Source organism: Tachysurus vachellii, chromosome 8 (assembly GCF_030014155.1).
Source record: "Tachysurus vachellii isolate PV-2020 chromosome 8, HZAU_Pvac_v1, whole genome shotgun sequence".
Lineage (NCBI taxonomy): Eukaryota > Metazoa > Chordata > Actinopteri > Siluriformes > Bagridae > Tachysurus > Tachysurus vachellii.
Genome location: NC_083467.1, coordinates 4,714,168 through 4,726,032, shown reverse-complemented (window position 1 = coordinate 4,726,032; position 11,865 = coordinate 4,714,168). Strand labels below are relative to the sequence as shown.

The window sequence follows — 11,865 nt, the reverse complement described above, 5'->3', positions numbered from 1 at the left end:
GTATGTATATGTATATGTATATGTCTCAACTTCACTTCACTAATCTGTATAGATACAACCACCATTTATTTTTGCACCTAGTATAGTACTATACTATTACTAGAGAATAAGTCAACCTGGCACCTGAAGTTCTTCAGATGTGCACTGAGGTCTGGATGTCCAGTAAAGGATGTTAAATCTGACACGGCTGTCAGCAGAGTGATGAAAAAAGCACTCACATATTATTATTATTATTACATATATTTATTTATCGTTATTGTGAACTAATAATTACAAATTTGTAGGAAAGACAGCAATAATATGTGAACACGTTTTTACAAGTATTATATATATAATCAGTCAATCATTTAGCAGCAGCACAATGCATAATACCATGGGGATGCAGCTCAAGAGCTTCGGGTTAATGCTTACATCGTACACCACAATGAAGGAAATGTCAGATTCCTGTACATTTTTGATATTTCAGAAACTACTGAGTTTACACTAAATGGAGCAAAACAAAAAAAACACTGTTCTGTGTGTGGAAACACCATGTTGATGAGAAAGATCAGACAAATGGCTAGATTCCAAATTACCATGAAGGATTTTGTAACTCATATCATTAATATTCATAACCGTGAGCAGAAAATCATCTAGGCAAGCATCATCATCAAAACCTGAGGTGGATGAGCTACAGTACAACGGCAGAAGAGCACATCAGGTTTCTCTCCTGAAGAACAGGAATCTGAGGCTAACCTGAACTAATCTAATCTCTCTTCTGTCAATCAAAGAGAGACCAGATATTCCCCTGTGAGCTCATGTAAATAGATGAGGGAAGCATGTGTGAGCCTGCACTCTTCCCAGATTTCCGTAAACATATAGTGCAATACTTTGTTTCTAAGACCTTGCTGAGAGGAGGGCATAGAGCAAAATTCTTTTAAGTACCCTGAAAAACAAAACATATACTATGCAGGACCGGGAGGGCCTTGTACATGAAACTCTCAGAAGTCTTCTGTTTGTAACTGGAGACTTTTGGTAGAGCTTCTAGTAACTGATCAGCTCCCTAATCCAGAGCTGAAGCCAGAGTCCTGCACCGAGCCATGACTCCGCTGGCCTATTGACTCAGGATTCTGAGGTTCTGCTGTGTTTTCCTGTTCCTGTTCTTTATCCACCGTATTTTTGGGCTCTATGGCAGGTGTGATCACATGAGCTACTGTCCAACGCTCTTCCTGCACTTCTAGGAGTGACGGAGTCGATGGAATTGCCTGGTAGAAGACAAAGGGAGGTTTTTTTTTTAAGAACGTACAGTTGAGTGCAAAAGATTTTGTAATTAAAAAAATTAAGAAGTTAAAACTTTATAATGTGAATCATGAGTTTGTGTCTCTCAATCTGGTTGTCATGTATGCATCCATCCATTTTATACACAGCTTATCCTAGTGGGACATGAAGAACCTGTAGTCTATCAAATATGGACATGATGGCACTCTATAGCATGGTTCAATCACACAGACTCACACCCATTAACTCACTACTGACAATTTAGTGATGCCAGTCAGCTTATAATATATGTCTTTGAACTGGGGATGGAATCTGAAGAACCTAGAGGAAACCACCGAGACACAGGGAGAACATGAAAACTCCACAAACACATAACAGAGGAGGGAATAAAACCCCCAACCATGGAGTTGTGATGTCATATACATATAGTTTAATTGTTTAACTTTATTTATCCTTTTAAAGGGTTCCAGGTTCCAGCCCGGATTTTTGGCCATGTGCTTTTGTTTATGTTCTGTGTCATGTGTCTTCCCCGCCCTTGTCTCTTCCTCCCCACCTCTGCACACCTGTTCCTGATGTATTAATTGTCTTGTGTATTTAACCGTGCCGCGTTGCCTATGGCGGCGCGGAATCCTCGTCCTTTGTCGTCTTATGTCATGTCTTTTGTCGGGCCCTTGTCTTTGTTTGTGTTTTTTTTAGTTAATAAATCAATTTATTTTAGCTATCCTGCATTTGGGTTTGTTTTTATCCCCGCACCGCTGACAGAAGGATTCCTGCCTGTTTGGACTTTTGTCTTTTTTCTTTTTTTGTGTGTGTGACATCGTGTGACATTGTGTGACGGACGCTGCTCTGCTTCTGGTTTCCCACAGAGGTCACCGCCTCACTTCTTGCCTGCGGAGGATGTCACCAGCCCAAGTTTTGTTTTGTTTTTTTGTTGTGCTGCAGACGTTGCTTCACTTCCTTTCCATGGGGGGTGTTGCAGGCCCGTATTTTGCCGAATGGATATTTTGTTTATTTTTTGCTCCGTGGCAGAGGATCTTTGCTGCCTTGCTCCCCCCACCTGCCTCGCCATGCGCCTTGCTTCCCCCACCTGCCTCGCCGTGTGTCTTGCTCCCCCCTCCTGGATCTCGCTGGGATTGTGATTCCCTCGGATATGGTCATGGATACGGGATTGGTGCGTCGGGAGCTGTGTCTTGTGTATTTAACCGTGCCGCGTTGCCTATGGCGGCACGGAATCCTCGTCATCTTATGTCATGTCTTTTGTTGGGTCCTTGGCTTTGTTTGTGTTTTTTTTTTTTTTTTGCTAATATATCAGTTTATTTCAGCTATCCTGCATTTGGGTCTGTTTTTATCCCCACATCGCTGACACATCCACTTATACACACAAATTAAAATACACTTTCCATGTGCTACCAGAAACCACAGGAGGTGTACAGCATGAACTCACAAAAACACAAACTTATACAATTCAAGTTCATTAACAACTGATGAAAAACAACTTTTGAACTGATGAATAATTCAACTTCTTACTCAAAAAAGAAATCCATCTTTAGTTGTTTGCAACTTAAATGAAATCTCAGTTTAAATAAGTGCTATCTATAAATTATAGATAAAGAATTAAGAATATTTTTTGGGGACAAACAGCAATGATGGCTTGTAAACAGTTTTTTAGTGCAACTTTTTAGACATCCAGGAACAACATAGGAAATAATTCTTACTAGCATGCTCTCAGGTGTTGTGTATACCGGGTATGTTCTTCTGCATTTGTGACATACAAAAGCTCCAAAAAGAGGAATGGCAAAGAGAATCCCTAGCCATGCGAAGGGGCAACCTAGAAGTGACAAGAAACATACTTGTAGCCTTCATGCAACTAAAAAAAACAATTGAGAAATGTAGCAGAAATGTAGATCAAATCCATGGAAATGATGTCAAATCCAAAAAGAATTCTTTATTGAAGGAAAGGAACGGCATGCTTTTACCTGTCGTTCTCTTACACTGTAGAGATGAGTAATTGCTGCTATTGGCATAGGGGCTTAAGAGGCTAACTTGCACACAATATTCAGTGCAGGATTTCAGTAAGCTCAGTGGAACATGTGGACTGGCATAAACTTCCATGTGTTTCTGTTGAGCAGCAGAAAGAAAGGACAATTAAAAATAATAATGATAATATAAGACATGGCATTGTCTCAAATCAGCTTTACAGAGGCATAAAGACTGAATTAAAATTATTTTAGAATTAACTTATTATTTATCTCTAACATTTATCCCTAACGATCAGGCCTGAGGCGACAGTGGCAAGGAACAACTCCCTGAGAGGATATGATGAGGAACCTTGACAGAAACCAGACAGTAGGGAACCTGATCCTTATTTGTGTGACACTGGACAGGAAATAATGTTAATTTAAACAATGTCCTTCCTACAACCATTTGCAGTCAAGTGGAACTATAATAAAGGTCTAAATAGTGAGCCATAAATTGTAATATTTCAATGATGCAATAGCAAGAAGTCATAACGATATAGTGTTGTTATTACTTTTATATACGTATGTAAAACAGCATTAATGAGACATATTGTTACAGACCCAGTGTTTCAGGAATTGACCAAAGATTTACTGTCAAACTGCTTAAATAAAAAAGTGGGGAAAATGTCCCAATGTTTAGAATCCTGGGGTGTGTAGTTTATGTTATGGAAAGAAGAATCTCTATATGGAGAAGGCGTTATAATGTTTTATAGTTTGTAGATACAATACAGTATTAAAGTATTTATTTCTTATTGACAGTACAGTATGTAATTCACTGTACCATGATGTGAGCTTCTATAAATATTTAGACCAAAAAATAATGTGTGTCTGTGTGTGTGTGTGTGTGTGTGTGTTACCTCTTCAGGTTTAAGCTTCTCCCAGTACAGCACCCTGTACTGCAGCTTCATCTTGTCGCTCAAGACTAACTTGGATATCGTAAGTGTTAACACGTCTTTGTCTGTTGTCACGTTCACTTGGGGTGGCATTAATATCACTGCAATGTTTCAACCAATTGAAATGTATTTATTTAATAACAATTTAATTTATTTATTTATTATTAAATAAATTTATTTATTTAATAACAGACTCTGTGAAAAAAAAGTCACAACTGTATTATCAAGTGCAGATATTCAGACTGATAGCTAATGTATGAGTGGATTTACATGTACTGAGTAACGTATTTCTGCAAGAAATCAGATTTTTGTAATTGGTCAGTGTAGTAAACTGACCATGTATTTCACTAATCTGATGATGGAGAGTCAAGTAATAATCAGATTCATTCATTAAACCCGGCTATAATTTATTAAACCCAGCTTCCATCAATTCCATTACAATAGTCATTTAAATACACAGTTATTAATTATATTTAATATTCAAATTCATTCATTTATTTAATAATAAAATCGACCCAGTATTCAAAGTCATCCATCCATCCATCCATCCATAACTTCATCCATTTATCTATCTAGTATTCAAAATCATCAATTCATTTATCTATCATGAAAATCCAGCCATCCATCTGTCTATCCATTCTTTCATATTTAAATAACCCATCCATATCCATCCATCCATCCATCCATCCATCCATCCATCCATTCATCCATCCATCATTTCAGTATTAAAATCCAACCAACCATCTATCCATCCTTCCGGTATTCAAAATCATCCACCTAACCTCCATCCATTCACACACTACATATTAGTGATCTGTCTTAATTCTTATATTTCTAGTAGCAAAAAGCCCATTTTTTTTTTATTACTGTCACATATACTTTACAGCACAGTGAAATTCTTTCTTCACATAGGACAATTTTGAAGGCTGAGGGCAGATCCCATAAGAGAAGAGAGGGTCAAGCTCAGGGGTCCAAGAGTGGCAGCACTGGAGCTCGAACCGTAATCACCCAAGCAACAACCCAGAGCCTTAACCAGTTGAGCTACCACATTAACACACATTATCCAGGGGATTCTCAGCACCTTTGGAGGTTAGATGAGAGAAACTATCGTGTTGTTTAAATTCTATTTTTATCACAGATGTTGATGGGTTTATTATCTTTATCTGAGGGAATAGAGGCTCTGCACATTTCTGGTGCTTTCCCTGCTCTAACACACCAGACATCAGCTCAAATATCAGTGGAAAGAGAGGGAAATCCAGGGAGAAACAGTGCCATCACTGATAGCTAATGACTCTGCATATATTCTTTTGTGCTTTTTTTGTTTCTATAAAATTGTGCTTTTGCATCTATTGTAGCTTTAATAGAAGTGCATTCAAGGGCTATTTGTAATAGAATACAACATTCAGAAGGCAACATTTAGAGATTGAACATTACTCAAGAAAATAATTGTATTTATTTTTTGCATGACTACACACACTCACCTTCCTCATCAGGTGTGAACCTCACCGTCGCCCACTCGGAACGTAGGAGCCCAGCCTCAGCTCGGACTCTAATCTGAAATGATCCGTGAAAATCCAGCCCACAGTGTGTGAAATCACACCGACACTCAGTGGAACCTTCACACACACGTTTATACAATCCCTCATTGTTTCTATCACTATAGCTAAAAAACAAAAGAAGGAAAGACAAATAAAATAAAATATTGAGGTAACACAGCAGAAAGAAAGCACATCCATAAGTCATAGCTACAGTACAAGCCACAAATTCGTTTTGACTATGGACATAGTAGCTGCAATGCGGAGGTTCAAAACTTACTAGACATGCTCAGCAGTGAAGGAGACTGGGTTTTCCAGCTGTCCGTAATTACAGTCCCACTGAAGCATGTAGTTTTCATCCTGTGTAATCATTTTTACCTGTTGTGGGGCTGGCAAAGAGGCCGAGACTGAGGGGCAGGGAGAAAACATAAATATGGTAGCACAATCAATTATTGATTCATAATCTATCTGTAGATTTGAGCTGCTGCTGTACTCACAAAGACTCTTTACTCCAACCATTGACAATATGCTCATTCTGAACATCCTTCTACATCTGTATACTGTAATAATAAATAATCCCACTATGGCTTGTCACCCAGAAGATTATGGGATCCTGTTTAAACTAAACTTCTTCTTCTTCTTTCGGCTTTTCCCTTCAGGGGTCGCCACAGCGAATCATCTCTCTCCAAATATCCCTATCTTCTGCATCCTCAACACTTGCACCCACTAGCTTCAAATCCTCATTAATTACATCCATATACCTCCCCTTTGGCCTTCCTCTTTGCCTCCTGCCTGGCAGCTCCATGTCCAACATTCTCCTACCAATATACTCTCTCTCCCTCCTCTGAACATGTCCAAACCATCTTAATCTTTCCTCCCTAATTTTGTCTCCCAAACGTCCAACATGGGCTGTCCCTCTGATGTACTCGTTCCTAATCCTGTCCAATCTTGTCACTCCCAAAGAGAACCTCAACATCTTCAGTTCGGCTACCTCAAGCTCTGACTCCTGTCTCTTCTTCAGTGTCACTGTCTCTAAACCATACAGCATGGCCGGTCTCACCACTGTCCTGTACACCTTCCCCTTGATTCTTGCTGATATTTTCCTATCACACAGAACTCCTGACACCTTTCTCCACCCACTCCAACCTGCCTGCACTCGCTTCTTTACTTCTTTCCCACTCTCTCCATTACTCTGGACTGTTGACCCCAAGTACTTAAACTCCTGTACCTTCTTCACCTCTTCACCCTGTAACCTTACTATTCCACTTCCCTCCCTTTCATTCACACACATGTACTCAGTCTTACTACGACTGACTTTCATTCCTCTTCTCTCCAGCGCAAACCTCCATCTCTCCAGGTTTTCCACCACCTGCTCCCTGCTCTCACTACAGATCACAATGTCATCTGCAAACATCATCGTCCAAGGAGACTCCTGTCTGACCTCCACTGACAACTGGTCCATCACTATAGCAAACAGGAAGGGGCTCAGAGCCGATCCCTGATGCAGTCCCACCTCCACAGTGAACTCCTCTGTCTGACCTACAGCACACCTCACCACTGTCCTGCTCCTCTCATACATGTCCTGCACCACTCTGACATACTTCTCTGCTACTCGTGACTTCCTCATACAGTACCTCAGCTCTTCTCTTGGCACCCTGTCATACGCTTTCTCTAAGTCTACAAACACACAGTGCAACTCCCTCTGACCATCCCTATACTTCTCCATCAACATTCTCAGAGCAAAAATTGCATCTGTTGTGCTCTTTCTGGGCATGAAGCCATACTGCTGCTCACAAATTTCCACCACCTTCCTTAACCTAGCTTCCACTACTCTTTCCCACAACTTCATTGTATGGCTCATCAACTTTATCCCCCTATAGTTGCTGCAACTCTGCACGTCACCCTTATTCTTAAAGATCGGCACTAACACACTCCTTCTCCATTCCTCAGGCATCCTCTCACTCTCTAAAACCCTGTTGAACAAACTAGTTAGAAATTCCACTGCTGCCTCTCCTAGACACTTCCAGACCTCTACCGGGATGTCGTCAGGACCAACTGCCTTTCCACTTTTCATCCTCTTCAAAGCCTTCCTGACTTCATCCTTTCTAATCTTATCTACTTCCTGTTCCACAAAGTTCACCCCTTCTACTCTTTTTTTCCCTCTGATTTTCCTCATTCATCAGCTCCTCAAAGTATTCCTTCCATCTCCTCTGTACACGCTCCTCACTTGTGAGCACCCTTCCATCTCTATCCTTAATAATTCTAACTTGCTGCACATCCTTCCCATCTCGATCCCTCTGCCTAGCTAACCTGTACAAGTCCTTCTCTCCTTCTCTAGTGTCTAACCTAGTGTACAACTCGTCATATGCCTTCTGCTTAAACTAAACTGGTAAGCTAAAAAAGACAGTTTTGTGAAGAAATACATCAAAACAGAAAGAAAAGTTGACTAAATCCCATTTTAGACAGGAAATGTGCATATTATACAATGACCTGAAGAAAATAAAACAGAGAGGTTAATATTACTCTGTATATCTCTTCTGAATCGACATATCAGCATTCTATACTCTGTAGGGTAAAGCCCAAACCAAAGGTTATTCAAATATATAGCAGATGCCAATTATATTTCCTTCCTTTAACCAAATCCAATGTGATTTGTACATACTCTGTAACTTTGTAGATGGTTCCTAAATTATTTCTTCAATATAATCTAATTAATGTGCATTTGTGAAACATTATCTATAGATTTTGCAAAAGCTGTTCTTTGTCCTTGTTCTTTTGTAGAGATGTACTCATATTAATATCCAGTTGATTTGGCATCTATTATCTATATTTTATGACATATGCATACAATACAATACAGACGTTATTATATATTTGGCATTTTTCATATTGTGATACATAAGATAACTAACTGGCTACTATGGTTCTTTTTCCTGATCATTTTTTCTATACAGAGTGGACGATTCAGGCAAATGTTAAGTGTATTGTTGATCAAAAATGGCTCAGCTATAAGCAGATATAATGAAGGTTGTCATGCAAATGTAATTTTTGTATTTGAATATTGGACAAACCTACCATTTAGGCAGCTAGACTCAAACCTGCTATCGATGGTGTGAGTGTCAGGGTGTTACGTTAATCTGAACAGTTCCGTAATCTGTCCCAAAACACCCAAATAACTGCTAGAATTCCTAAGGTAAACTTTTATTTTATTTTAATCCAAAGAAGGGAAACAGCTTCATCAGCAGAAATGATAAAAGAAAAAAACATACACAGCATATCCACATCAATAACATCAATTTGTAAATTTTTTTTTTTTTGATAAAGTGAATAAAAAAACAGTTTCATCCATCCATCCATCCATCCATCCATCCAAAAAGGATTCAGCCAGCCAATTTCTTTCACTTATCCCAGCCCAGGTCTCTGGGGCAGCAGTCTAAAATGATCAGACCTCCCTTTCCCTCCAGCTCCTCCCTGGCTACAGGAGAGATGATCTCTCCATCTAGTCCCTGTTCTGCCAAGGGGTCTTCCCCTTTTGGCACTTCCAGGATGGCAGGAGGCTTATTAAAAATCTCAACTGTCTCCTTTTGATGCAGAGAAGCAACAACACCAATTTTGAGCTCCTCCCGTATCTCTAAGGTCATCATCATATCTCTAAGGCTGAGCCCAAACATCCTAAGACAAAACCCACCCACCCATCACACAGCTTCTTCAGTCTGCTGCCATCAGGGAGGAGACTGTGGAGTCTCCAGGCCAGGACCAACAGACTGAAATACGGCTTCATTCATCAGGCTGTCAGGAAGCTGAACTCGCTCCTGAACTTGCCCCCCTTCCCTTTTCTGCCCCAGGGACCACAGATCTATGAACCCACCCCACCCCTCCATACCCCACACCCACAGGTCCTTCCACTCCCCCTCCCACTAACAGATGATGATGATGTTAATTTATCTGTATGCACCTTGGGACTGAGAGTAACGCAATTTCAATTCTCTGTATGTACTGTACATGTGGAAGATTGATAATAAAGCAAACTTGAACTTGAACTTGAAACTCATTTCTGCTACTTTTTCCTCTGGACACTGTACAGGAGGTGGGTGGAAGAAAGGTGGATGGTAGCAAAACTATCATCATTGCTGGAGAATGACTCTCACCCCCTGTATGAAACGGTTTCATCTCTGAGCAGCTCCTTCAGTGACAGACTGTTACATCCTAAGTGTCTGAAGGAGCGATGCAGACGCTCTTTTCTCCCTGCTGCTATTAGACTGTACAATAAAAGCTGCTCCCAGTGAACCAGTCACCATAATACACACTTATTACTGTTTAACTGCAATAATTAACAATAACAAAGTATTTTAAACATGTGCAATAACTAACATTTTTAAAAACGTGCAATATTACCTTTGTGCAATATGTCTTTCAGTGTAACTACTACTCCTGGTCTCTTTTTATACATTCTGTTTTGTATATACTGTATATTATATTATGTCTCTATTATTTTTATATATTTGCATTTCTTACTCTTTGCTGCCGTAAAAGAGGAATTTATCTTATCTTATATGCTTATATACATAAATGTTATAAAAACCTTCATTATCTCTGAAAAAATGGTCATAAAAAAGAACCATAGTAACCAATTAGTTATTTTCTGTGTCATAATATGATATGTATATGTATATATAGATTATAAAGTCTTGAATATTGATATTCTAAATGTAGTGGATAGTAAAATCAGTGCATCTCTCTACAAAAAGGAGGAACTACAGCCACAACTATTAGAAATAGATATAGATAATATTTCCCAAATGCATGTTAATAATATTATAGAAAGAAACAATTTAGGGACCATCTACAAACTGAATGAACTAGAAGATTTTGTGATTATTAATCCATTGGATTTGGTGAAAGGGATGCAAAACTACCATCTGTTGTTAAACAATGTTTGAGTTGGGTATCTTCCATATTTAAGGAACAATGTGCAACTTTTCACATAAGGTATCAGAATCAGTATCAGAATCAGGTTTATTACTTTAGAATACATAATATATAGTATAGAATAATATATAGAATAATATAGAATATAGAATCAATTCAGATGAGATATACAGTGTTTTTTTTTTTTTTTGGTAATTGTACCGTATTTACATATCCATTATTAGCCAAAAGTAGACACTAAATCGTCTACGTTATGTACTTTTTAGACGGTCCCTTAATGCTTCCCGTATTATTTGACGCCTGTTATAATCATTCATACATTCAAGGTTTTAATGGAATAGGTCTATATTTATAAATAATACATTTGGTTATAGTTTGTTCTTTGTCATATTTGGAGTGGGAATATGCCATATTATATAATTACATCCCAAAAGGTGAAGTCACAAAAGAGAAAGTAAAACTAGTCATCATTATCACAAAGACAAATATTACGCGTTTACATTACAGTTTAGTTCGGTTTAGATTTCTACAGTGTACAAGAACTAAATGACACTGGAGACATATAACACATAACACATTCGAGAGTGTGTGTGTGTGTGTGTGTGTGTGTGTGTGTTAAAGTACGTACGTGCTCACAGAAACACAAGAAAAACAAAATAACTTCCTACACAAGAGAATGACTCACAATACACCGTATCACGTCTCTATCACAACTTTGTTTTTATCACGTCTCTATCACAACTTTGTTTTTATCACGTCTCTATCACAACTTTGTTTTTATCACGTCTCTATCACAACTTTGGTATTAAACATAAAACAGCTTAAGGCTTTTCGTCCATTAAGTTATTCCTCTCATATATTCAGTCATTTTCCAGTTGTATCTTACCGGTCAGAGTCATTGTGAACAGCAGACTGAGCTGTAGGTCCAGGTGCTGTGACATTCTTGCTCATAGTTTTACACCTGCAATCACGTGTTGTACAAGAACACGAATGCGGGGTAACTGCAGCTGATTGTGCACAAACACGCTTGAACCACTCCCCACCCCCACCCCCCCACCACGAAACTGAAAGTACTAGTTTCGACAGTTTTGGCTTTTTTTCCCCTAAACTTTCCACAGAGAAAACGTGTTGTGTTCAAATTATTTCCTGAATACTTGTTTTTGAGATTTGGATTAAACGTTTGGATTAGTTCAGTTGACCAATCAAACAGATTCATAATTAAATAATCATCAT

At 38.8% G+C, this 11,865-nt stretch overlaps 1 protein-coding gene across 1 annotated transcript; it reads right to left on the bottom strand.

The window, feature by feature from the left end:
• Positions 1 to 227: 227 nt before the first annotated feature.
• Positions 228 to 11,666, bottom strand: LOC132849866 (interferon alpha/beta receptor 1a-like). The gene is made up of 7 exons (XM_060875802.1): positions 11,519 to 11,666; positions 5,984 to 6,110; positions 5,650 to 5,831; positions 4,133 to 4,269; positions 3,234 to 3,375; positions 2,973 to 3,085; positions 228 to 1,244 (listed from the first exon to the last, which is right to left on the bottom strand). The coding sequence occupies exons 1-7, from the start codon at positions 11,571 to 11,573 to the stop codon at positions 1,035 to 1,037; spliced, it is 966 nt and encodes a 321-aa protein (XP_060731785.1). The 5' UTR covers positions 11,574 to 11,666; the 3' UTR covers positions 228 to 1,034.
• Between the last annotated feature and the right edge of the window lie 199 nt (positions 11,667 to 11,865).

Bases quoted from the DNA above. Each gene is read 5' to 3' on its own strand.
- LOC132849866 (XM_060875802.1), bottom strand. From the start codon at position 11,573: ATGTCACAGCACCTGGACCTACAGCTCAGTCTGCTGTTCACAATGACT. The intron at 6,111-11,518 runs GTAAGATACAAC...CCTGCCCCTCAG, and splicing joins GTTCACAATGACTCTGACCG to TCTCGGCCTCTTTGCCAGCC. The intron at 3,086-3,233 runs GTAAAAGCATGC...TGTCACTTCTAG, and splicing joins ACAGTGTAAGAGAACGACAG to GTTGCCCCTTCGCATGGCTA.